Source organism: Hemibagrus wyckioides, linkage group LG10, assembly GCF_019097595.1.
Source record: "Hemibagrus wyckioides isolate EC202008001 linkage group LG10, SWU_Hwy_1.0, whole genome shotgun sequence".
In the NCBI taxonomy this organism is placed as follows: Eukaryota; Metazoa; Chordata; class Actinopteri; order Siluriformes; family Bagridae; genus Hemibagrus; species Hemibagrus wyckioides.
Genome location: NC_080719.1, coordinates 7,792,880 through 7,817,432, shown reverse-complemented (window position 1 = coordinate 7,817,432; position 24,553 = coordinate 7,792,880). Strand labels below are relative to the sequence as shown.

The following is a 24,553-nucleotide window of genomic DNA, read 5'->3' as shown; positions in this document are numbered from 1 at the left end:
TGAGCCAGTTTCATCATGGTGCTTGATGGGTTTTGCAAATGCACTTGACCATACTGTTCTTGAAAGAACTATTCCAGAACACCTGACCTTCGTGTCTTAAAATAACAACTGACTGTTTTTTGTTGTCATTACATATGGATTACTTAAGTCCATGTGTGTTATTTCATAGTTTTGAAATCTCCAGTATTGCTCTAGAATGTAGAAAATAAATCCCTAAACCAAAAACATTGATTTAAAAGGTGTGTATATATATATATATATATACACACACATACATACACACACACACCATATATATATACACTACCAGTCAAAAGTTTGGACACCTTTTAATTCTATATATATACATATATATATATGAAGAGAAAGTAAAAACAGCTGGATCAAATGTTTTCATTTTTATTTTATTATCATTTACATATATACAAAAATATGATTTGACCTTTTCAGTCCTACTGGTCAGTTTTTGGTATGTTTTAAAATTCAGAACAATAGTTACAGATTGATTCACTACATTCTACAGTCTGTCAGACTCGTACTCAAGGGACTCAGATGTTTGAGGTATCTGAATGAAATGCACCTGCTTGCTGAGTGGAGGAGGAGTGCGGGGATGGCTGCACACCCCAGAGTCAGGGCTGGGCATGGGGTTAACAGGCTCTCCTCCTGCCTGGGGCTCCTTCATGGCCAGTTGGTAAGCAGGAACACACGCATCTGGTTCTTCAGCTCTGTACCTGTGAAACTCCTCTCCTTTGGCCTTCATGTGTGTGTAGCGCTTGAGTTTGACTGCATCGCTGCGATGTCGGGTGCAGGGCAGGAGCACAGCAACATCTTTGCGAAATTTAGAGCTGAGGCCGAAGTAGATGAGCGGATTGTAGAAGCTTGCGGACTTGGCGAAGAGCCGGGTGAAGATGCTGGTCAAACTGGGTACGTGGAAGCCGCACGCTGACCAAATGGACACCACGGCATACGGAGACCAGGCCAGGATGAATGCTGTGCAGACGACTATAGAAACCTAAAACACAGACAGAACAATGGCTTTCATTTAGAGCTGTCTATCTCAGATTGATAGATGATTTAATGATGGGATTTTTTTGATGGGTGATCATCAAGCCAGTGTATGAGATAAGATATCCAATGATTACAAATAATAATGTTAAGAGAAAGACCAGAAGACGTTACATGTATTCAACCTCAGTATCTTACAAAATGATGCTATTTTCAAGAACATTTGTTTGCATTTATGTTATTATTCCTAGAAAAGGTGGGAATACATCCTGGAGAAATCAAATCCCACTCACTACAGTGACATCTCTCTCAATCTTTCTCTGTCTGTCGGTCAAGTCTCCGTCTGCTGACATGGCGTTGCCTCGCTTCACAGTGTTGATGATGGACACGTAGCAGAACAGCATGATCAGCACAGGAACAAAGAAACAAAGGATCAGGATGGTGATGATGTAGGATTTGTGGATGGTGGAGTAATTCGCTTTGGCCCAGTCGATCTCACAGGTACCGTACCCTCGATCTGTAGAAGCAGAAACACTCACTTTAACAGACACACAGATCACATCATAGTGTTTTGGATATAATTTATTAGGAGTGGTTTGTTGATTAAAGTCTGACAGAGGTTCAGCAAGTAATTCTGTAAAACCTTTCTGCTCTTGCATAGTATACTATAAGCACAAGCCTTTATCAGTGCCACCTATATACACTATATGGCCAATGGTTTGTGGACACCGGACCATCATACCTATTTGCGCTTGTTAAACATCACAATCCAGTTTTAGCCTCATTTAGTTGCTGTAACAGCCTCAGCAAACATTTTTATACAAAGGTGGACACCTATTATTATTATTATATATCTTGATGCACTGAAAATCAATTCATCAGTAAGAAACTTTTACTAATTCCCTGTGTTTTATTATTATTATTATTATTATTATTATTATTATTACTATTTATTTATATATTTATATATTTATTAAAAAAAATATATATATTCATTTATTTATATGAATGTATGTGTTTTCTTTCTGCTAATCTTATTTTTGGTTATTTATTTAAGTCACTGCTGTTGTCAAGGACTGTCTAGTTTTGTTTGTCAAGGAATGTCCATTGTTTGTAATTTGTTTCAGTGTATAAAAATAAATAAGTTAAAAAAATTAAAAAAAACAATTCACAATTTTTAGTAGGCTTTCCCCTAGATGTCGGATCGTGGCTGTGGGGATTTGTGCTCATTTAGCAATAGCAAGATCAGATACTGATGTCAGGTGAGGAGGTCTGGGGTGCAGTCAGGGTTCCAGTTCATCTCAAAGGTGTCCAGTGAGGTTGAGGTCAGGACTTTGTGCACAGAGGCATTGTCATGCTGGAACAGGTTTGGGCTTCTTATTTCAAGTGAAAGGAAATTATAATACTATAACAAACAGAAGCAATTCTGCCAATAGTATGGGGAAGGAAAACATATGACTGTGATGTTTAGGTGTCCACAAACAACTGGCCATATGATGAACCAATATTCAGATCTCGAAATTGCTGCCACTTCTTTATGCCGCCTCAGCTTTTTAGTTATTGCAGCTTTCTGTGCATATGTAAGGCTGTAGCTCCAAGTTGGATTATTTTATTATTGTACTAATACTTGTAGTCTTGTTTTTTGTTGTTTTTGTTTTTCCAGTTTTATCTCCTTTTATCTGGTTATTTATATCTCATTTTCTTCAGGGTTTCTGCTCTTGTTTAATTATCCTACTTTTGCTTAATTATATAAAAATTCTACTGCTGCTTAATTATACCTCAGCTGTGACACTTAAACAGCTTCATTTTCTTCAAATCATTCACATATTATCGTTACCCATCAGAGTTTTTGCTAACCTTTGGCCTCTGTATTGTGTAAGAGCAGTGAATAACTGAAGCTCTTAATTCTTCTCATTTGATATTTCCAAATGATCTAGAGGTTACGAGACTAAATTGAACCATTGAGCTTGTTAAATGCCCAAAGAAATGGAAGTAATCATGCATTATTTACATATCATTTGTAACAAGCTCAGCTCAGTGGTATGATGATTAAAATGATCATTGAGAATATGTGAATTAAGAATCAAAGACAAACAGCAATCAAGGAAAAGAAAGCAGAAGAAGTGAATAAAAAGTAGAAAACAACAAAGGGCTAGGCTAGACCAATAACAGCTTAGAGCTGCAACTGTACATATGCAAGCTTTCACAAACATCCAGAAATCCAGAGAGTGTTATATGAACACGTATCATACGGACCTGTGTAACTTCCCCAGCCCACCAGTGGAGCTGTAGACCAGAATACAGATGAAATCCATATAAACAGGATACTCAGGCCTACAGTGGTGTTTGTGATACAGTGAGCTGTGAAGAAAAAAGAACTACTTTAATCTAAAAGGTACGAAACACAAATATTTCCCATCATATAGGCTTTAATGTAGCTGACAGCGAACTCTTTTTATACAGTTTTCTATACAGTGGATGAGATGTTGGGAATGACTTCAGCTGGTGACTGCTTTGAAGATATTTCTTGAAGATTAAAACATCACAACACAAATACACCTGTCAGGCATAAAATTATGACCACCTGCCTAATATTGTGTTGGTCCCCCTTTTGCTGCCAAAACAGTCCTGACCTGTCGAGGCATGAACTCCACTAGAGCCCTGAAGGTGTGCTGTGGTATCTGACACCAAGATGTTAGCAGCAGATCCTTTAAGTCCTGTAAGTTGCGAGGTGGGGTCTACATGGATACTTACAGGACTTAAAGGATACATTTGATAGATACTGACCACTGCACACCCCACATGAGCTGCAGTTTTGGAGATGCTCTGATCCAGTCATCTAGTCATCACAATTTGGCCCTTGTCAAACTCGCTCAAATCCTTACGCTTGCATTTTTCCTGCTTCTAACACATCAACTTTGAGGAAAGAATATTCACTTGCTGCCTAATATATCCCACCGACTAACAGGTGCCATGATAAGGAGATAATCAGTGTTATTCCTTTAATATGAAGTAAAAGGGAGGATGGATGGATGGATGGAAGGAAGGAAGGAAGGAAGGTCCTGTCATGATAGCTTTGGTCAGTTATTTCAAGTTGGCTTTAATGATTGTTAAAATTTCTTCAAGAAATTTTTTGTTGGCTACCTTGCACATTTATTAAAAAAATATTTTCAAATTCTTAATTCTAATTGATTAAATCAAGGTAGCTAGGTTAGCAAAACTTAATATGTACAGTATGAACACATATGAATGTAAGCTTTGTGTCAGTGGTAGTTATAAGTGTCTCTTCAAGGTTATGTAGTGACTTAGTGACTGATACTAATGGCACTGGTGAGCATCATAAAAAAATCAATTGCTTAACTTACATGTTACATGCTAGGCTGCAGACTAGTGTACTGGCAGATTAGCAAAGCAAACTAATTGTATTAGCGCCACACATTCACAAAACTATCACTGCTACTTCGTTCCAGACTTTATTTTTCTTTGCAATGACTCTATTGACATTTAACGAGAGATTCTTGACAAGATAACATATGATTGTCTTTTGGTTTGTCACATGCTGGTGTGAATGTAGGCTAACCCTTCAGTTTACCTTTGCTTGGGTAACATCCCTTTATATAACGAGTGACACTGATGGCACTTAACGTGGTAATGCTACCCAGGCCAAAAAGGAGAGTGAAGAAGCCGTCCACCTAAAAGAGAAAGAGTGAGAGATGATGTATCTGAAACATGCTGCCACTCATCAACTGATTCATCGTCTGATTACATCATCATCATCATCATCATGTTACAATGAAAAAGATTTAACGACACGAAGAGTAAAGAAAATTCACTCAAAATGTCAAGCTGTTTGTTTAAACTAACAACAATTTGTTCAGTTTGTTATGTGTATTATGAATTGATGCACTGGAACACTTGAGTCACTCGTCACTCTTAAAAGTTATACTGACGATGGAGCATGGCTGACTTTCTTTCTTTCTTTCTTTCTTTCTTTCTTTCTTTCTTTCTTTCTTTCTTTCTTTCTTTCTTTCTTTCTTTCAGGTGCTTATGATCATGGTTTTATTGGAAAACAGTATCAGATACAAATCAGGTGCAATGAGAAGCACACATGAATCTGAATCCTGTCAAGACTGTTAATAACAGATTGACTGATCACGCCTGCTAAACATATCCTGTCCCTGTCTAACACGTGTTGTCTTAATTCAGCCGAGTCTAAGTCTGTATTTAACCGGCAAAATCCTCCTTAATTACACAGACACACACACACACACACAGGGCAGACACAACAGGTAGTGCTACAGCCTGCTGAATTGTTTCTGCAGAAAATTCATTTATTTGTTATGGAAAAATGTTATGGATTTTTTGGTTCCTGTAATTGAACAATAGGAAAATAAAACTTTGCTTGAACACACAGTTTAATTGTCTTATTATTTTTAACTGTGTCAGAAAAATTAAACCTATCAGTAGCCTCAAAATAAGAACTATAGGTCACCGAAGCTGAAACACCAGCTGGAGTCTTTTTAATGCTACTGAAAAGCCTCTTACCTGCTTTAAAAGCATACACAAAGAGGAACAAATCAATTACTGACAGTCCATGGAAAAGCAGTGTTGTCTCTGTGCTATTCACAGCCCTGTAATTATTTTGTATAGTTCACTGAGTGGTAATGGGACTCTCATCATTTGGCTTTTAACAAGATCAGAATGTGACATTAGGAAGCATTATGGTGTTAACTCCACACCCTCAGTACTGTGGAGGCGAGTGGAAGTCCAGCTTTTTCTTCTGATGGGTCTAGCTGTGTTAATGGACCTTTAACAAAGCCAGAGGTTGCCTCTTTTTTACAACCTTTATATAACTCCATCATTTAATGGGAAATATAATGTTTCTAATGTTTTCCCAATTCTCTATGATCTTTACAATACAGCACACACTCATGTACCTGGCAGGTCCACACTGAGGTGATGAGGTATCCATTATCCTGAAACACGTTGAAGATCTCCAGGATGCCGCGGGAGTATCCGAACACGGAGATGCTGGCGTCTGATATGGCCAGGTTAAGGGTGAGGTAATCTGTGGGTTGTAGAGTCGCCCTCTGCTTTAACAGGACAAAGATCACTATACTGTTTCCAAACCATGACAGCCAACCTGTAGAAATAAACACACACACACACAGTAATATTTTAAACACCTATACATGCACTATAGACTCCTGAATATATATTTATGATTTATGTCATCAACATGATCAACAAATTATACCTGCAGGATATTTTATCCACTTGATTCCAAACAGAATCCTGATATCATTTTTAAGATTTAAGATTTCAGAGATATCTCATGGTCCTAAATTTAAAACCTCCTCTGCTGTCAGTCAATCAATCAATCAATCAATCAATCAATCAATCAATCCATCTGTCAATTTATAAACCAATCCCATTCTTTAATTTTTTAGATATTACACTGATATCAGAGCTCTGGTACATGATGCTATCTGTGCTATCAGAGGTGAGACAAAGCTGTGTTTACATGTAAGAGACGTGTCTGTCAGACAGCATCCTACAGACAGACAGACAAAGTCTAAAGATAAAGAGTCTAAAAGAAGTCTGTTATTGGGTTCTATAGGCAGCCAATAAGACTTCCAAAAGAGGACCAAACCCAAGAGACAGTCACCGTTAATACCATTAAATTACAGTAGATTTCTTCTGACATGAACATTGTGAGATTATCTGGTATGCAAATTTATTTAAATAAGTTACTCAGATGCACAAACAATTTATCACTTAAAATAATGTATTTATTTAATCTATTGTGAGCAGAGATATAATTGTCTGGAGTAAATACATACAATTAAATACTACCAATATTGCTACTACTAAATAAATAAATAAATAATAATAATATTTTTTTAAAAAGAAATAAAAGTAAGAAATGTTATATGGACAGTTATTTTATGGACAAAATTGTCTGCATTTTTTAAATAATAAAAAAATTTAATTAAATGGATTATTAAATGGGAAGAAACTTGACTCTGTGATAAATGTGTTACCGAGCAGCAGCAGGTAAACTCCGATGATGGTGTCTCCCTGGTCGGACAACGGAGCGTCTTTACTCAGCAGGCTGAAGTTGTTGTTCCTCCACGGAATGTTCACCGCCTCCAGAGCTCTGGTGGAGGACATGACTAAAGCTTCTCAAGCTTCAGTGCTCTGGTTAAAAGAAGGTACGACCCCCTGCTGCTGTTCCCACACTGAAGCCAGAGGGTTAGGTCCAAATCCACATATTACCCAAGGTTACTAACTAGCATGCCTAAACACTCACGCACCCCCTGTAGTGTGCAGATTGGCACAGAGCCTGAGTGTAATATCTGACTCTCTTTCTCTCTGTCTCTCTCCCTCTCCCTTTGCCTCCCCCTCTCTCTGTCCCTCTCCCTCACTCTCCCTCTTTCTCTGTCCCTCTCTGTCTGTCTGTCTGTCTGTCTGTCTGTCCCTTTCCCTCTGTTTGTCTGTCTTTCTGTCTATCTCTTTCTGTATGTCTCTCTCTCTCTCTCTGTCTGTCTCTCTCTTAATAATAGCTAAAAATACCACTGAGATGAGCGATAGACATGTGAAGCTTAGAGAATCCAGGCAGATGAGTGAAGAAAGACCTGTCTCAAATCTCTGAGTGTAAGGAATAAAACACTTCCATGGGGAATTATTAAAGAAAAATAATCAACAACCGATTAGTATGATGTTAAAGTTTCTCCTATGGACATGAGCTGGCAAGAAGAATAAATTAACATGCAGGATAAAGAACCATGTTTACCACACAGCCTTCAGTATTTTATATAATAATTATTAAATTATTATTAAATAATACGTTATGCATTTTATGTCCGTAGATGTGTTTAACTTTGTAGAAAACGTCGTTCTTCGACCTCTTTGTTTTTCTATCTGTGTTGAATTGAATAGCTTGTGATGCAACTGAGACACTGTACAATTGTACAAAGTTCCTTCATCTTAAAGACATGCCTGGAAGCTTACTGACACTGGAGACTCCTTCCATAGATTTTAGAGACATTTCAAAAATTGCTAAGGAAAAAAAAATGTTTAAATTAAAAATTAAAATTCCAAAAAGTCATGAATCTCCTATTTAGTACACACATTAAAAACTATATTCATTCATTAATCCTCATTGGGGTCTGGAATATTCAACTTTAATGTTGCTAAAGCATGTTGTTGTTCTTCAGCTGCTCCCTGTTCTGGGTCGCCACAGCAGATCATCTGATCCACACATTTTGATTTTAGCACAGGTTTTACCCCAGATCCCCCTCCTGATGCAACCTTCCCATTTTATCGGGGTTAAATAGATAGATGGATGGATGGATAGATAAATAAATAAATTAATTAATTAATTCAATTTCACAGTTATTTGGTGACACTGCACCATTATAGTTCTTTCTGTCACTTTTTTCCTCTTAAACAGATTACATCTGCAACAAAGCAATGCATAATACTCCAATCATGGCTTTTCCTCTAACACTGTAGTGTACTTCAGCAGTAATTACCCCAGTCATTGTGGTGCTGTTTGAAATACTCATTCTATTGACTTAGGGACAAGTGAACCCCAACCATGTCAGCTAAATCCTCTCATATTCTCACATTCACAGATTTTCAACATATTACCTATAATGGTAGTGTCCAGAGTTACAACTGAGACATAAACACAAAAAAATGTAGAGGACAACATTGGCTTTTTTTCCTGAGGTTGTTGCTTTAGTCAGCAGCAGCCATTGCAGTGGTTCTGTCTGTAATGGGATCACAGGGCTAATAGGATCTGAGGGAAGTGTCTTCAGGATAATCCTTAGATGCACCTGATTCCTTAAGGGAGAGCTGTCAAAGACATTACTCAGGAACTCGTATCACTTTTCTGCTAGGAGATATCTGTATATCTGTTTCTATTCTATAACTATTATTTCTATATATTAATTTCTCAAAATTATCTGAGCAGTCAGAAGGTGTTAAGTAATTTTCTATAACAGAAATAAACACTTGTGCATACACCAATCAGGCATAACATTATGAACACTGAGAGGTGCCGTGAATAAGACTGATTATCTCCTCATCATGGCACCTGTTAGTGGGTGGGATATATTAGGCAGCAAGTGAACATTTTGTCCTCAAAGTTGATGTCAGAAGCAGGAAAAATTGGCAAGTGTAAGGATTTTAGAGAGTTTGACAAGGGCCAAATTGTGATGGCTAGACTGTTCCAAGTCTGCAGTGGTCAGTATCTATCAAAAGTGATCAAAGGAAGGAACAGTGGTGAACTGGAGACAGGGTCATGGGCGGCCAAGGTGTGAGCCGATCCAACAGACGAGCTACTGTTGCTCACATTGCTGAAGAAGTTAATGCTGGTTCTGATAGAAAGGTGTCAGAATACACAGTGCATGACGGGTCAGGGCTGTTTTGGCAGCAAAAGGGGGACCAACACAGTATTAGGCAGGTGGTCATAATGTTATGCCTAATCAGTGCAGCTTTCTGTAAGATGTTTATTTAATATTTAGGACTCCAGTTTCAGAGCTTTGTTACATTCAGATGTAAAGCTCTTGCTTTAAGGTTTTCACCATGGAAGAGTGTTCAGGAAAGAAGGTTTTCTTCTTTCTCAGTAACATGACAAGCTGGATTACGAGTGTTGCAATACTTGCGGGTGTAACATAAGCAGTAAAGGATATGGTAGCTTAGTGGTTAAGTTGTTGGACTACTGATTGGAAGGTCATCAGTTCAAATCCCAGGTCCACCAAGCTGCCACTGCTGGGCACCTGAGCAAGGCCCTTAACCCTTAATTACTCAGTTGTATTAAAAGAGAGAGAGAGAAATTGTAAGTTGCTCTTCATAAGTGCGTCTGCCAAATGCCATAAATGTAAAAATAAAGGACCGAGCTCATTTCGTGGTCATTCCATAATAAGTTTAACTTTTAAAAGTCAACATTTTTGCTTAAATTGCTACAGGAATATTATATAAGAGAAATAAAAATACTTAACTCCAGGGTGGTAACTACTATTGTCCATCTGTGGCTTCTCCTCATTGATTGAAATGTGTAATAGTTTCCTGATTCTGGACACTACGAAACCCATCCTAAATTTAAAATTGGTGCATTGAAGCCAGAAAACACTATCTAGGGATGTAAAAATCTGATATGCACCATGCACCGATCTGATACTGAATGAAGTTATCAGAACTGAATTAGTACTAAAATGTCAGTTTGGTACTGGATCAGATCTGTAATACATTGGAGTCTGTGGGAAGATTCTATTCTCACATAACAGTGTGAGACCTGAGAAACTGCTAAATACCTACATTTGCTCTCCTAGGCTCACGGTTTAACAGTGATGGACAGCGTATTGTCTGTGTACATGGGTTTAAACCGACAGCGTGTTCTGTACATGGACCCATGTGAGGATTAGACTTTAGCTAATCCGTTCTTTTCTGATCAGCATACAGGTTGTTGTCGTTTGCCCGTTGTGGGTGAAGCCAAGAGCCTTCCTGCTGAGAGATTCTGAAGACGGCATGCATGAAGGAAGCAGGTAGAGCTTAGAGATGAGCAAACAAGCTACAAGAAGTGTGAGTATAAGTGCAACTAGACAGAAAGAAACACCAGGGCTCCAAAATGATGGTAGAATCCACTACTGACTAATTTTCCAAATGAAAAGAGGTGAATGGTTTCAACAAAGATTCTTTATTTACAAAAGGTCACTGTAAATCGCTACTGAGAGTAGCCATCCATCAACAATAAGTAAAGTGAGCTACATTACCAGACCACAGTAAAAAAAAAAAAAAAAAAAAAAAGTAGTAAGGAACTGTAAATTAAAAACGTTCTGCACTCCTGTTTGTCACCTCCATAAAAGCTTCAGATCAGATCAGCCACTGGGGGAAAAACAAAAAGACACAAAATGACCAATATTAATGAAGTCTTAACATCATTTAGCAACTGCAAGATACACACTGATATGCTTCAGTAAGTTTAACCGTATAGACATGCACTGTAAACATACCATTCATTGGCATTTCATCAATCTGTGTGGAGTAGTACTGCTCGATATCACGGAGGATGCGGATGTCGTCGTTCTTTACGAAGTTGATGGCCACACCCTTACGGCCATAACGACCTGATCGTCCGATTCTGTGGAGAAGGAAACACCAGTTACACCCCAGGTTTGCACTTCACTCGTTTTCACAGTGCATGATGCATGACTGACTAGAGTCCTGGATGCAATATCTACTCTTTGCAGCACAGATAATGCACATGATGTATTTCTCCTTCTTTAGATTAAACCTTACACCCTGATATAACAGTACATCAGAATTTCATGTACTTGTCATTCTTGTAATTTGGCAAAAAAAAATTTTTAATTAAACACACGACACTTTCTAGCAGTTTATAGTTTAGAATGACAGATTTGAGTTACATCAATCACCACTGTCTGAGCTGATTAACTGGCCAATCAGAATCAAGCATTCTTCAGCACTGTAGTGTAATATATACAGTAATCCCCTGTTTATCGTGGGGATTACGTTCCAAACTCACCCGCGATAAACGAAAACCTGTGATAAAAGCCATAAATGACCCTCCCACACTCTTTACACCCACACAGAAAACATTTGCAAGCATATAGTGAGATGAATTTTGGGTATATTCGTAGGAATATCACATTTATAGTGAGTACTGTATGTATGTATGTTCCTTGCCAGAAGCCTTAGAAGGTGCAGAACGTTTGGGCGACATAATCGGGCTTGCAGAAAAACCATAAAAATACAGCGTACACAGAATAAACCCAAACACCCAGGACAGTGACACATGAACTGGGATGCTGGAGAATTCTGCTTCCCTTTCCCCAACTGCACGCATACCCAGCAGCCAATCACAACCGTGATTAGATTAATGGGGCATTCCGATTGGTCAGACTTGTTCCTCCAGCCGTACCGTGTTTTGATTTTCAGCATCCCCGCTTTTCTAAACAATGCTACGCTGTACAGTATTTGATACATTATTAACATTACTTTATTTTAATTGCTGTTTATATTTTGTAATTAATAATTATATTTTTATCAATAAAATTACCTTATTAACATATAAACAATGCACTATAAGGTTTGCGGATACCACGATATACCGGGAAAATCCGCAAAAATATTTGTTACGTTCCGAATAAAAAAACCACGATATAGCGGGACCATGATATAGCGGGGGATTACTGTATTAATAACAAGGTAATGGAAGCAGAAGAGCAGCAAGGTCTCTCATCACACAGTGGATTAACACTGGATTAAGAGCTCAAAGAGTATTTGATCAAATAGTGTTTCATAACAAATAACCATACCTGTGGATGTACAACTCTCTGTTGTTGGGCAGATCATAGTTGATGATGAGGGAGACTTGTGGCACGTCCAACCCTCTGGCCCACACGTCTGTAGAGATCAGCACTCGGCTATCGCAACACACAAACACAAAATATTTTCTATACTGCATTTTCAAAAACAATTAAACCAAAAGGACCGTGGGACTGCAGTTCATTTTCATTTCAACTTCTGAGACGAATATATTTGGATAACTGTAATTCTATAGAAATTCTTTTGGGAGAGCTAAAAGACCTCGGCTCGTCATTTCACGTGTCATTTTGTTGATTTTCAATAGTTTTGTGTGTATGGTATACAGAGTGTTCCAAGCCTAGAATTATATCAAGAACTGTAATCACTTCTTGTTCATCACCAAGACATTGGGTTCTTGGGGATGTAAAAACTATTCATTGTTTTCCTTTCTAATATGTTGGTTAGTTTCAGAAGTTGTGAGGCGATATTAAAAACAAGATTAAATAAATTCAATACTGGATGTAATATGTAACTATGATTGCTGCTAACATCTGTCATGATGGAACAGATGCATAAAGCTCAGCTGATCAGGCTGATGTATTACCTGGCTCCAGATCGAAACTCCTTCATAATGGACTCTCTTTCTTTCTGTGGCATGTCTCCGTGCATAGAGGCCACAGTGAAATTTGCCTCCCTCATCTTTTCAGTCAGCCAGTCCACCTACACAGAATAAAATCAGATGTGGAATCACTTTGGGAATAATGATTAAACAAAAAATAATACGGCTAATTAGAAGCATAAACAACGTGGCAACTGCCAGTGCATTTGAGAGATGGTTTCCTCTCACTGTGAAACATTATCTGTGCTTTTTGTTTCTATGGTACATTCCCACTCACAGCTCCTGAACCAGTGCTGCTATGCTTTAAACAGACCAAGGTCAGTCAGCCTATTAAAGTAGATTTTTTTGCCCATCAAATATTGGCAGAAATTGTGAATAGCAAAATGCGTGAAGGTATTAGAGTAGCATTCTGAAATGAGTTGCTGATTTTGCTCAGAATCTTTTCACACTAGAAGCTTTCATTTAGCATCAGATTTGTGTTGAATTGGGTGGGTTTGCATAGATTCTGCAAAATTCTGGTTATACGGTCAGTTAGAACAATGAACCAATAAAACAATGGCACAGTCAGTGTTATTAATAACTGTAACCAAATGACCAAAAAAAACATTTGCATGGCTGCTCTTGTGAGCACAGTATTGTGTTTACGAATGCTTTAGTGTGTGTGAATGTGGTACTGACCTTTCGCTTGGTGTTGCAGAAGATGACCGCTTGCGTGATGGTCAGCGTGTCATACAGATCACACAGTGTGTCGAATTTCCACTCTTCTCTCTCCACAGCCACAAAGAACTGCTTAATGCCCTCCAGTGTCAACTCATCACTACACACAAAAACAGCAAATTAAAATTTATTTCTCTCAAAGAAAGTAGACAAGGAAAAATTTATTACGATTGGGTGCTATCAAAAATACCATAAGGTAGAGCTTTTCTGTTTTCCAGCCAGTTTGTATTTACGTTTATTTTGTATTTATTTATTTAATAGAAAGGTATCACAACTCACATGAACTACTTTTACTAATGCTCTGTGAATCAGTAGGAAGTTTTACATTCAGCTCTTGGTTGCTCTTTACTATAAACAATTGTAGATGCAATAGCATAAAGTCACTAATAAAATCCAAGAGACGTATGTAACCTCTGAATGCCAACAAAGCACGAGCGATTGCAAATATCTTTTCCCAAGTTTGATGTTGTGCTTTGCATATTTTAGCTCCACTGGTTAGTTCTACACTCTCTACACTCTTCCTCACCGCTTGACCAAGATGCGGATGGGGTCTGTCATGAATTTGTTGGTCATCTCCAGGATCTCGTGTGGCAGGGTGGCACTGATCAGAACCACTTGAGTAGCAGGAGGCAGGTACCGATACACATCATAAATCTGCTCCTTAAAACCTGCACACAAAGATTAGACAAAATCTGAAGAGCAGCCCACAGAAGTCTATAACAGACATACAGCCCAGTTGAATAATCTAACAAGCCTACCTTTGTTAAGCATTTCATCAGCTTCATCCAGAACCAACATCTTGATAGCACGTGTCCTCAGACTTCTCCGACGGATCATATCTGCAGGAGGAAACGAAAGTGTTCATGCTCACCATCTTGACTCAATCTACATCAAAAGCACCAAATACTACAATAAATATAAGCACAATTACCAAAAACTCTGCCCGGGGTTCCTGCCACAACGTGCTGACCGTAGTCGAGCTTCCTGATGTCTTCACCCACGTTCGTGCCACCGATACAGGCATGGCACTGGACGTTCATGTAGTCACCCAGAGCAAGGAGAACCTATAGAACAGGATCAGCATTAAACACTGCATGAGGAAGCAGAGACTATCTTCTAGTCTATCTTCAGATACATAACATTAACAACTTTTAAATCTATTTACCTTTTGAATTTGCCCAGCCAACTCTCTGGTTGGAGCCAAAATTAATGCCTGGGTCTCACGCACCTATTCATTCGAGAGAATACAATGTGAGCAACAGATAAAGCAGTGCATCTGAGTGTTGTAAGTAGAAAGCTACAGTAAAGCAGGACATGTTTAACTACCTGAATGTCCAGACACTGCAGCACTGATACACAAAACGTGGCTGTTTTACCAGTACCGGACTGTGACCTGAAGGGAAAGAAAAATCAGATGCTTGAGATGAAGTAGACTTACAGGGACAATAAGATATTTAAAGGTCCAACAAAATGGTGGATTATCAAATGTACATTGAGATATTAACAGTAAAACTTAACAGATTTTTATTCTAGTTGCTTTTGAAGATCTTTTATTGTTTGTGAATCTCTTCAGCAGTTACTTTTTCACAAAGTTTTGTTTGTGTTTCTTCATTTCTAAATAATGACTTCTTTACTGTTTGTATTAGCACTTTTTAAGCTTGCTTTTTCACTTTTTAAGCTTGCTAATAATCGCAGTGCTTACTCGGAAAATAGCAAAAAAGAGAAAGAACAGAAAACTCAATAAAAGCACAAGTCTATTTTTTCCCTACAAGCAGGGATGCAAACTTTTGCATTCAACTGTGTGCGCTTAACCCATATGAAGTGTAGAAAGCATTATTTCTTATTTTAGCAACAACAAAATATAGTATCAGAATAGATCAGGGTTAGATTTTTAAAAAATAAAGTGAAGAACTCACTGAGCAATGACATCTCTCCCCTTTATAATTTGCTTAATAGCTCTCTGCTGGATAGCTGATGGTTTCTCAAAACCTAAACAAAAAACAGAAGATTGCATTTTCAGATTAGATCTCAAAAGAATGGGTGAACATGTGTTTCATTGCAGTGGCAGACACCAAAAAGGTAACACGGTCGCTTATGTGGAAAAAAAACAAATAAAAAAAAAATGCCCATGTCTTTTGAGCTTGTTTATAGTAATGACCAAAGACAATGACAAAAGAACTCCACAATCAGAATTTAACACCTAGAACATTCTTACAAAACATGTGGGGGGAGAGGGGGAGAGAGAGAGAGAGAGAGAGAGAGAGAGAGAGAGAGAGAGAGAGAGAGGAGCACAGAACACGGAACACGATATTAACAGCAGGGTTGTTGCGGTGTTTAACTAACTACATCAGAATGCCGCTTTTCCCACCCGTATTCTCACAAACGCCGCATCAGGATGTATTTAACCGATATCTGTCTCAATACGGGTGAGAAAAAAAATACGCCATCTTACCCTGTTAGCTGGCCACCTAGCAACCTCAGGTTTTTAAAGTGTAAAAAGGTATTTTAGCTACATACACGTTATTCAAGTGAATGAATTTTATTACCACTAAACTATACAGAAAAGAAGCTTTTATACAGCGTTCAGTTAGTCGGCCCTGGACCAGGCCCCAGTCCCGGGACTGTACCGTAAGCGTAGATCCCCCGGAGCAGATCCTCCCGCAGGCCCATCGTATCAAACGTCGGCGTAACATCGACCTCCTCACTGGTCTCAAACTCCACTTTGGTCATATCTTCTTCCTTCAGGATTCGCTTTCTCCCACTTGCCGGAGCCGCTGCCATGACTGCGAAACAAGGCTGGTGTATCCAAATAAATATGATGAATATAAAGCGTGCTAGTCCGCGCTAAACACGGAGGAGCCTGAAAAAAAAGGAAACCCCGCGTGTATCACGGAAGTGACGCGCAAGGCATGCGACAGGAATGAGAATGACGTAATAGAAGGGTATGACGATGTTAAACGATTTAATTTAGATAGGTTGTTATGATAGAACCCTAGTGATTTTATATATATATATATATATATATATATATATATATATATATATATATATATATATATATATATATATATTCTCGTGGACTTTTGGGGATCTACTATATACACTACTCACAAAAAGGATATTTGGCTTTTGGGTGAAATTTATGGAAAATGTAAAAGGTTCACGCTACAGTGCTATTATATCATGAAAGTAGGGCATTTAAGTAGAAGCATGCAATGGTGATTTCCTCATCTCAAACAATTTATTGAAACAAAAGCCAACAACAGTGGTGGGTATACCACAGCAAAAAATGTCAATGTCTCTATAATTTGCCATGTGCCCTTGACCATCAATTACAGCTTGACAACGACGTCTCATGCTGTTCACGAGTCGAATTATTGTCTGCTGAGGCATGGCATTCCACTCTTCTTGAAGGGCGGCCCTCAGGTCATTGAGGTTCTGGGGTGCAGGGTTACGAGCCTCTACACGGCCACTCAGCTGATCCCATAGGTTTTCTATGGGATTCAGGTCTGGAGAAAATGCAGGCCACTCCATTTGAGGTACCCCAGCCTCCAGCAGCCGTTCCCTAATGATGCGACCTCGATGAGCTGGAGCATTGTCGTCCATGAAGATGAAATTAGGCCTGTGTTGTTCATGCAGGGGCACAATGACTGGATTAATGATGTTATTCAGGTAGTATTGGCTTGTCACTGTATCATTCACAAGATGTAGGGCAGTTCTGTATTGAGTAGACACACCTGCCCAGACTGTAACACCACCACAACAGTGGCTGATGCATAGCGCTCTCCTTGACGTCTCCAACATCGTTGGCGGCCATCATTTCTGCTCACTGTGAATCGACTTTGATCAGAGAACAGCACTGAGGTCCACTGGTCCCTTGTCCAACGTAAATGCTCCCTGGCCCGACGCCTGTGCCTGGTGGTGTGGTCAGGTACCCTTGCAGATCGTCTAGCACGCAGACCACGCTGATGTAAATGGTTTTGAATGGTCTGTCGTGACACTTGGGTACCTCTCACCTCCCTTAAATGTGCCTGGAGTTGAGTGGCATTCATCATCCTGTTCACAATGAATCATCAACGTGGGATGTGGCCAAAGGACGTCCACTTTTATGCCTTTCTGTGACTCTTCCAGTCTCTCTGTATCTCTGTCGCAACCTGCTGATGACACTCTGTGACACTCTAAGCTCAGTGGCCACTTCCCTCTGAGAACATCCTGTTTAACCTCGCAATGGCGAGGTACTGTTGATCAATTGTTAGGTGTCGAACAGCATGATGAAGAGGACTGTTTAAATACCAATTCTAACTGAACCAGAAAAATTTTTGGTTGATTCATGGCTCAAACACCAGTTGTGAATTTTGCCATTAAGCAACTTGTGAGAGAATGGCAAGTTATGCAAAAAGTACTGAAACACTGAACAGTTGGACATGTGCATTCAAAATTGTAGAGAAGGACAAATTTAGTTCACCTGTAAAGGTTATAGTGCATTTTAGGTGCATCCTGAAATTTCACCCAAAAGCCGAATATCCTTAACTTTTTGTGAGTAGTGTATATATAATAAATAAATATATAAATATGTATAAATAATCGTGGACTTTTGGGGATCTCTTGTCTTCCCAGGGTCTTTGAGATCATCCCCTCTGGGGTATCTTTTCCCAGGACCGGTATTTTTAATGCAGGGAAAACATTGACTTAAAGTGCATGGGGTCTCCTTGATCAGCAAATGGGCAACACTGCTCTAGTGAAAGTCTCTTCCTTCCAAGTGTAGTACCGTAGACTGAAGCTGCTGCTGTGTCCCATCTTTGAAAGGCTGATGGATTTGCTTGAGCAGTCGTAAATAAATGGCTGGCCTCATATGGAAGACCAGTGGTATAAGATACACTATATTGCCAAAAGTATTCGCTCACCCATCCAAATAATCAGAATCAGGTGTTCCAATCACTTCCATGGCCACAGGTGTATAAAATCAAGCACCTAGGCATGCAGACTGTTTTTACAAACATTTGTGAAAGAATGGGTCGCTCTCAGGAGCTCAGTGAATTCCAGCGTGGAACTGTGATAGGATGCCACCTGTGCAACAAATCCAGTCGTGAAATTTCCTCGCTCCTAAATATTCCACAGTCAACTGTCAGCTGTATTATAAGAACGTGGAAGTGTTTGGGAACGACAGCAACTCAGCCACGAAGTGGTAGGCCACGTAAACTGACGGAGCGGGGTCAGCGGATGCTGAGGTGCATAGTGCGAAGAGGTCGCCAACTTTCTGCAGAGTCAATTGCTACAGACCTCCAAACTTCATGTGGCCTTCAGATTAGCTCAAGAACAGTGCGCAGAGAGCTTCATGGAATGGGTTTCCATGGCCGAGCAGCTGCATCCAAGCCATACATCACCAAGTGCAATGCAAAGCGTCGGATGCAGTGGTGTAAAGCACGCCGCCACTGGACTCTAGAGCAGTGGAGACGCGTTCTCTGGAGTGACGAATCGCGCTTCTCCATCTGGCAATCTGATGGACGAGTCTGGGTTTGGCGGTTGCCAGGAGAACGGTACTTGTCTGACTGCATTGTGCCAAGTGTAAAGTTTGGTGGAGGGGGGATTATGGTGTGGGGTTGTTTTTCAGGAGCTGGGCTTGGCCCCTTAGTTCCAGTGAAAGGAACTCTGAATGCTTCAGCATACCAAGACATTTTGGACAATTCCATGCTCCCAACTTTGTGGGAACAGTTTGGAGCTGGCCCCTTCCTCTTCCAACATGACTGTGCACCAGTGCACAAAGCAAGGTCCATAAAGACATGGATGACAGAGTCTGGTGTGGATGAACTTGACTGGCCTGCACAGAGTCCTGACCTCAACCCGACAGAACACCTTTGGGATGAATTAGAGCGGAGACTGAGAGCCAGGCCTTCTCGTCCAACATCAGTGTGTGACCTCACAAATGCGCTTCTGGAAGAATGGTCAAAAATTCCCATAAACACACTCCTAAACCTTGTGGACAGCCTTCCCAGAAGAGTTGAAGCTGTTATAGCTGCAAAGGGTGGACCGACGTCATATTGAACCCTATGGATTAGGAATGGGAGGTCACTTAAGTTCATATGCGAGTCAAGGCAGGTGAGCGAATACTTTTGGCAATATAGTGTATAATATATGGTTTATACAGATAATTCTTCTTTTTAATAAATCTAGTTAAATATTGGGCAAAACTACCAAGTAGCCTTAAAAACTATTTCACAAGTAGGTGTTCATTCATTGATTTCTTTTTCCGGTTCAGTCATCATGGTCCTATCCCATAAATACCACAAGGTGTCATGCATATACACACACTTGAATACGGGAAGAAGTGAGACTATACATTGATAGTAACCCGAGCGCAGGACCCTGGGGCTCAGGCAACACTGCTACCCACTGCATCATTTTCCCCCTTAAGTAGATATTGACAGCCTACATTTAACAGGCACACATTAGTTTTATTTTGACAGTAAAACTCAAAGGGGTAATCACAAACTAACCCTCCACAAGACTTTCAATTGTTTAAATGTGACTGACTGTATTGGGTGATTGTATTAGTGCCAGCTGTACATCTAATACTGCATTTTTTTAGACTGACAGACTATCATGGTTCACTGTATTAAACTTTACACAAAGTAGATCATTTATCCCACTGTAAATACCTCATTCCCTTGTTTAGCACACATATTAACAATTAAATATGTACCTTTACATATTTAAAGTGCTTTAACTTGCAGCACTTCCAGATTATACCAGTTATTTTTAATAGTACCTTCCACACATTTTATTATATAAAATTAGATTTTTAACAGCCCACTACAAAACATTTTTTACTCAACAAAAGTTAATTATTATTATTTTTAAATCTCTCCATGGCCATTGTGACTAGAAACCTGAAGAACCTGTTCTAAATTAGAACAAATCTGTTCCTTTTTGGCTTTAATACAGAACAAAAGAATCAGAAACAAAATCCTGCTCAAGACTTAAATTTATTGTGGGATGTTCCAACGAGCCACATAGAAAATGCAGAGTCTGAGACAAGGTGGTTTTCATCTGTACAAAAACAGTCCCAGTTTACTGGTCCTTCATCTCCTTCAGTCTCTTGATGGCAGACTTGACTGTGACAGCAGACGTTGTGCTGTAGAAGATAAGTACAAATAAGTCAAAAGATAATTACAATAGCAATGACTTAATTCTATGAACCACATTTAATGAGAAACAAAGCCCATTCTTACTTGTATGTCCAGGCACCTCCAGCAACAGTTTTCATGCAGGACCCACAGTGCCAGATGCCAACAGCTCGTCTCTTCATCTTGGTCTAAAATGAGAGGGGGAAAAATTTTTCATTCATGGTGTATAATTTAAGGTGTCAATATTTGGCATACAGGTATTTATGCTAAAATGAAGTTAATCCAAGTCAAAAACATTATTTTAATTTTCTCACTTCTGACTGTACATACCAGAAATGTTCTACTTGAATTTTGCCTTTGTACTGCACTAAATACTAAATTCAGACTGCAGTATTGCCTGAGCAGTGCAAAATATTACAAAACAACAAAAATAAACATTTCAGAGACACACTACAAGAATCTCACCAAGAAGCAAGCTGCAAGTTCTGCAAACAGATCATAAGCTGTGAATGTTAAATAAACTGATTCCAGAACATATTTCTGTTCACATGTGGGAACAAGTTAGCAATTCAAAACCAAAAAAAAGTATCCAAATTTCAAAAACCTCCAGTTCTGCAGAATTGATTTGACAAAAACGGGCAGAAAGACTGGCCAATCTAGCACTCCTGGGGTTTGGTAGATTGCCATCAGCTGAGGTTGTAAAAACCGTTCACAAAATACAAAGTAGACTTGAACACTTTAACTGATATTTAAATCAGTTTCTGGATTAATATTCACACACAGTTCACTTTTTTTTAAAGAGTGCTCATGAAAGAACATCCCAAAAGGAAATGTTTTGGTGGTATAAATTGCATTTATTTTGCACAATTATATTGTGTCCAACATGTTCATAACATGTGAACATATTCGGGACCTCTTTCACATCAGCTTTCATCAATGCAGCTTTTAAATTACAGAAAACATGAATCCAGAGATCAAATATAATCCAGGGCCTTGCCCTTCCCTTGTAGAACAGACCTCACATCTTAAAGATTATTTCTTCAAGATTTTACCTTTCGTGTTACTCCATATAGTTCAAGAAAATAAACAAACATGCTGAAATATACTGACCCCAAAACTGCATCGTACTTAATGCTGGCCAATAATATTAGATCATTACTGAGTCAGCACTGATGTACGTTTTGTTGTGATCGTGTACAATACTGACCAACACAAACATGCTCAGGGATACAGGACAAGAATGGACACTGTGTACCACCATGACACCGACTTGGAACATAACACTGTCTTCAAGACTAGTCAAAATTATCTGCATCACTAGATTAACCTACATGGAACCCACAATCATTGTTGTGACTTCTAGGCAGAAACTATACTAAACATTTTCCCCCACAATTGACAAGCGAGGGCCAGGAGCAACACGTACATCTAAACAAAGATTATGCATTAATGACTTCAATCTCTCAACTTCTGATTAGGATTTTTGAGTGGACACAAGGGATCAGTAAAGCCTGGATTAGTGCACTTTAATTCCATCCTGTTCCAGCCCTAACCTCAGACTATGAATCTTGGCATTATTCCTGGAGTCCTCTTCGGTCACTCACCTTGCCACAGAAGGAGCAGGTATACTTGGCGTGCTGACTGATCTCAATTTTTTTCACCATCTTCCTGAGGGAGGCACCATAACGGGTACCGTACTTCCCAACAATTCCCACCTTCTTGGTGCGCTTGGCCTGCAGACAGAAGGAGCAAAGAAACAGGACAAATATTATGTAGCTAGGTCAATATCATCTTTTATCCCACTTCTACACTAATCCACTCACATCCTAGTACTGCGAAGGAGTAAAACATAAGATGACCTGCATCTTTTCCGCCTGGCGTTTATTTACTTTTTTTCCAGCATTACATCAATTAAACAATCACTCTCCTCTCTCATTTCATCATTTTCTTCAGATTTTCCCATGGTGGAAAACTTTGACCATTACACAGCACTAAAACTGGAGACTCCTTCCATAAATGTCTGACACATCCTTACAGCAAACTTTACATTGAGTGTACAGTCTTCTATGTTAAATAACAATCTACCTGAATGCATTTATTAGTCTTAGACAATGTAAACTGTGAGAAGTTGTTACTATAGGAACGATAATGTATTAAAACAAGCATTCATTATAAAGCTGTGATTTGCTTCACAGCCGGAACTACTTTTAGTGATGCGGTTATAGAAGATTAATCCACCAGAACACATTACAGCTCTGTGGTATAAAATAAGAATAAAGAACACTACACTTAGCCACTCAACTGTCTAACCAAATTATATGTAATGTTTACCCAACATACCTGTTTTTGGATATACAGTATATTTTAGTGTTAGGTATTCATTCAAAAACACAGGCAGCCAAAAGTCACGCAGACATGACCACTTCACCCAACAACCTTGCTAGCTAGATTAGCTTGCTAACTACACATAGCTACTGTTAACATAGCAAACATAAGCTAACTAGCAAGCTATAGTCGCCCTAGACACCTTCCAAATGACACGCGGACTTAAACACACATTTGTAATACGTATTTTATAGAAAAGTACACAGCCTGATTTCATGGTTATATCCGCCTCTACAAACTCGGACCGCCGCATACAGCAACCATCAGAGCTCTTCAAGCGGCAAATGTTTAAGTACAAAATATAAATAAAATATACCTCTTTATTAAAAACTATCAGCCCGACAACATTTGGTACACTTTATAGCGCAGGGTAATGGATGAATGAGAAACATTATCAACACGATGGATCAGATTTAGGTGGATTATTCCACAAGAGATAGAAACTCACCATTTTAGCAGAAAAGGTGCGGAGCCAAAGAGGGAGGACCAAGTGCGCATGCGCGATTTACCCCATACACGAACGCAAGGGATTCTGGGATATCGGAGGACCGGCTAGTTAGGAATGAATGATAACTGGAGAAAAAATCAGTACTTTTTTGGGGGAATAAAACTGTGAAGGTTAATAAAAGCGATTATAAAAGTAAATGTCGTACAGACGTACAGCAAGTTGCAAAAATGTGTAAATATTGCCAACAATAACAAGAAATTGAGACATTTCCACCTTTCATCACATTTTTAAGCCAATATCCATCCATCCATTTTCTATACCCGCTTTATTCCTAATTAGGGTCACGGGGATCTGCTGGAGCCTATCCCAGCACACATTGGACTGGTCACCTGTCCATCACAGAGCCACTCACACTCACTTCTATGGGCAATTTAGAATTACCAATCCACCTACATGTACATGTTTTGGACTGTGGGAGGAAACCAGAGTACTCAGAGTAAACCCACGCAGGGGGAGAACATGCAAACTCCACACAGAAAGGCCCCCACCTGTTCAAACCCTGGATTCAAACCCAGGACCTTCTTGAGGCAACAGTGCTAACCACTAAGCCACCATGCTGCCCTTTTAACCAATATGAATATCGTGAAATACCACTAGAAGTGAAATTACAAAAAGGTTAAATCTTTTTTGGATGATCTTCACTCCAACAATGATAATAAAATGTTTAAAGTCTCTGAAACACTGCTAGGCATATATATACTGTACTCTGACCATTGAAACGCACACCACTGTAATGTGCTTGTTCACCCAGAAGGTGCTCAAAGTGGTGTCTGGGGTTCTCCTAGGGTCCATGAAGCATAATTTACATGGTCTGTCATTTTCTAATTGTATGACAGTGGTGGAAATCACAGCACAATT

General features: G+C 39.2%; 3 protein-coding genes and 1 long non-coding RNA gene across 4 annotated transcripts; 1 reads left to right on the top strand and 3 right to left on the bottom strand.

Annotated features, from left to right (window-relative positions):
* Positions 1-517: 517 nt before the first annotated feature.
* opn6a (opsin 6, group member a) lies at positions 518-7,312 on the bottom strand. The gene is made up of 6 exons (XM_058401541.1): positions 7,050-7,312; positions 5,943-6,148; positions 4,598-4,697; positions 3,262-3,366; positions 1,299-1,522; positions 518-1,012 (listed from the first exon to the last, which is right to left on the bottom strand). The coding sequence occupies exons 1-6, from the start codon at positions 7,177-7,179 to the stop codon at positions 518-520; spliced, it is 1,260 nt and encodes a 419-aa protein (XP_058257524.1). The 5' UTR covers positions 7,180-7,312.
* On the top strand, positions 5,759-10,821 carry LOC131360799 (uncharacterized). The gene is made up of 3 exons (XR_009205914.1): positions 5,759-6,063; positions 7,057-7,220; positions 10,470-10,821. It is a non-coding gene; the product is annotated as an uncharacterized LOC131360799 (long non-coding RNA).
* On the bottom strand, positions 10,693-16,576 carry eif4a3 (eukaryotic translation initiation factor 4A3). The gene is made up of 12 exons (XM_058401538.1): positions 16,306-16,576; positions 15,595-15,667; positions 15,005-15,071; positions 14,844-14,906; positions 14,610-14,742; positions 14,437-14,517; positions 14,205-14,346; positions 13,640-13,778; positions 12,947-13,062; positions 12,354-12,461; positions 11,028-11,155; positions 10,693-10,899 (listed from the first exon to the last, which is right to left on the bottom strand). The coding sequence occupies exons 1-12, from the start codon at positions 16,457-16,459 to the stop codon at positions 10,883-10,885; spliced, it is 1,221 nt and encodes a 406-aa protein (XP_058257521.1). The 5' UTR covers positions 16,460-16,576; the 3' UTR covers positions 10,693-10,882.
* A 4,066-nt stretch (positions 16,577-20,642) lies between these two features.
* On the bottom strand, positions 20,643-23,685 carry rpl37a (ribosomal protein L37a). Its single transcript, XM_058401845.1, is given in 5 exon segments — positions 20,643-20,810; positions 20,908-20,990; positions 22,407-22,535; positions 23,636-23,664; positions 23,667-23,685. Coding segments are annotated over 5 exon segments (324 nt in total). The 3' UTR covers positions 20,643-20,746.
* Between the last annotated feature and the right edge of the window lie 868 nt (positions 23,686-24,553).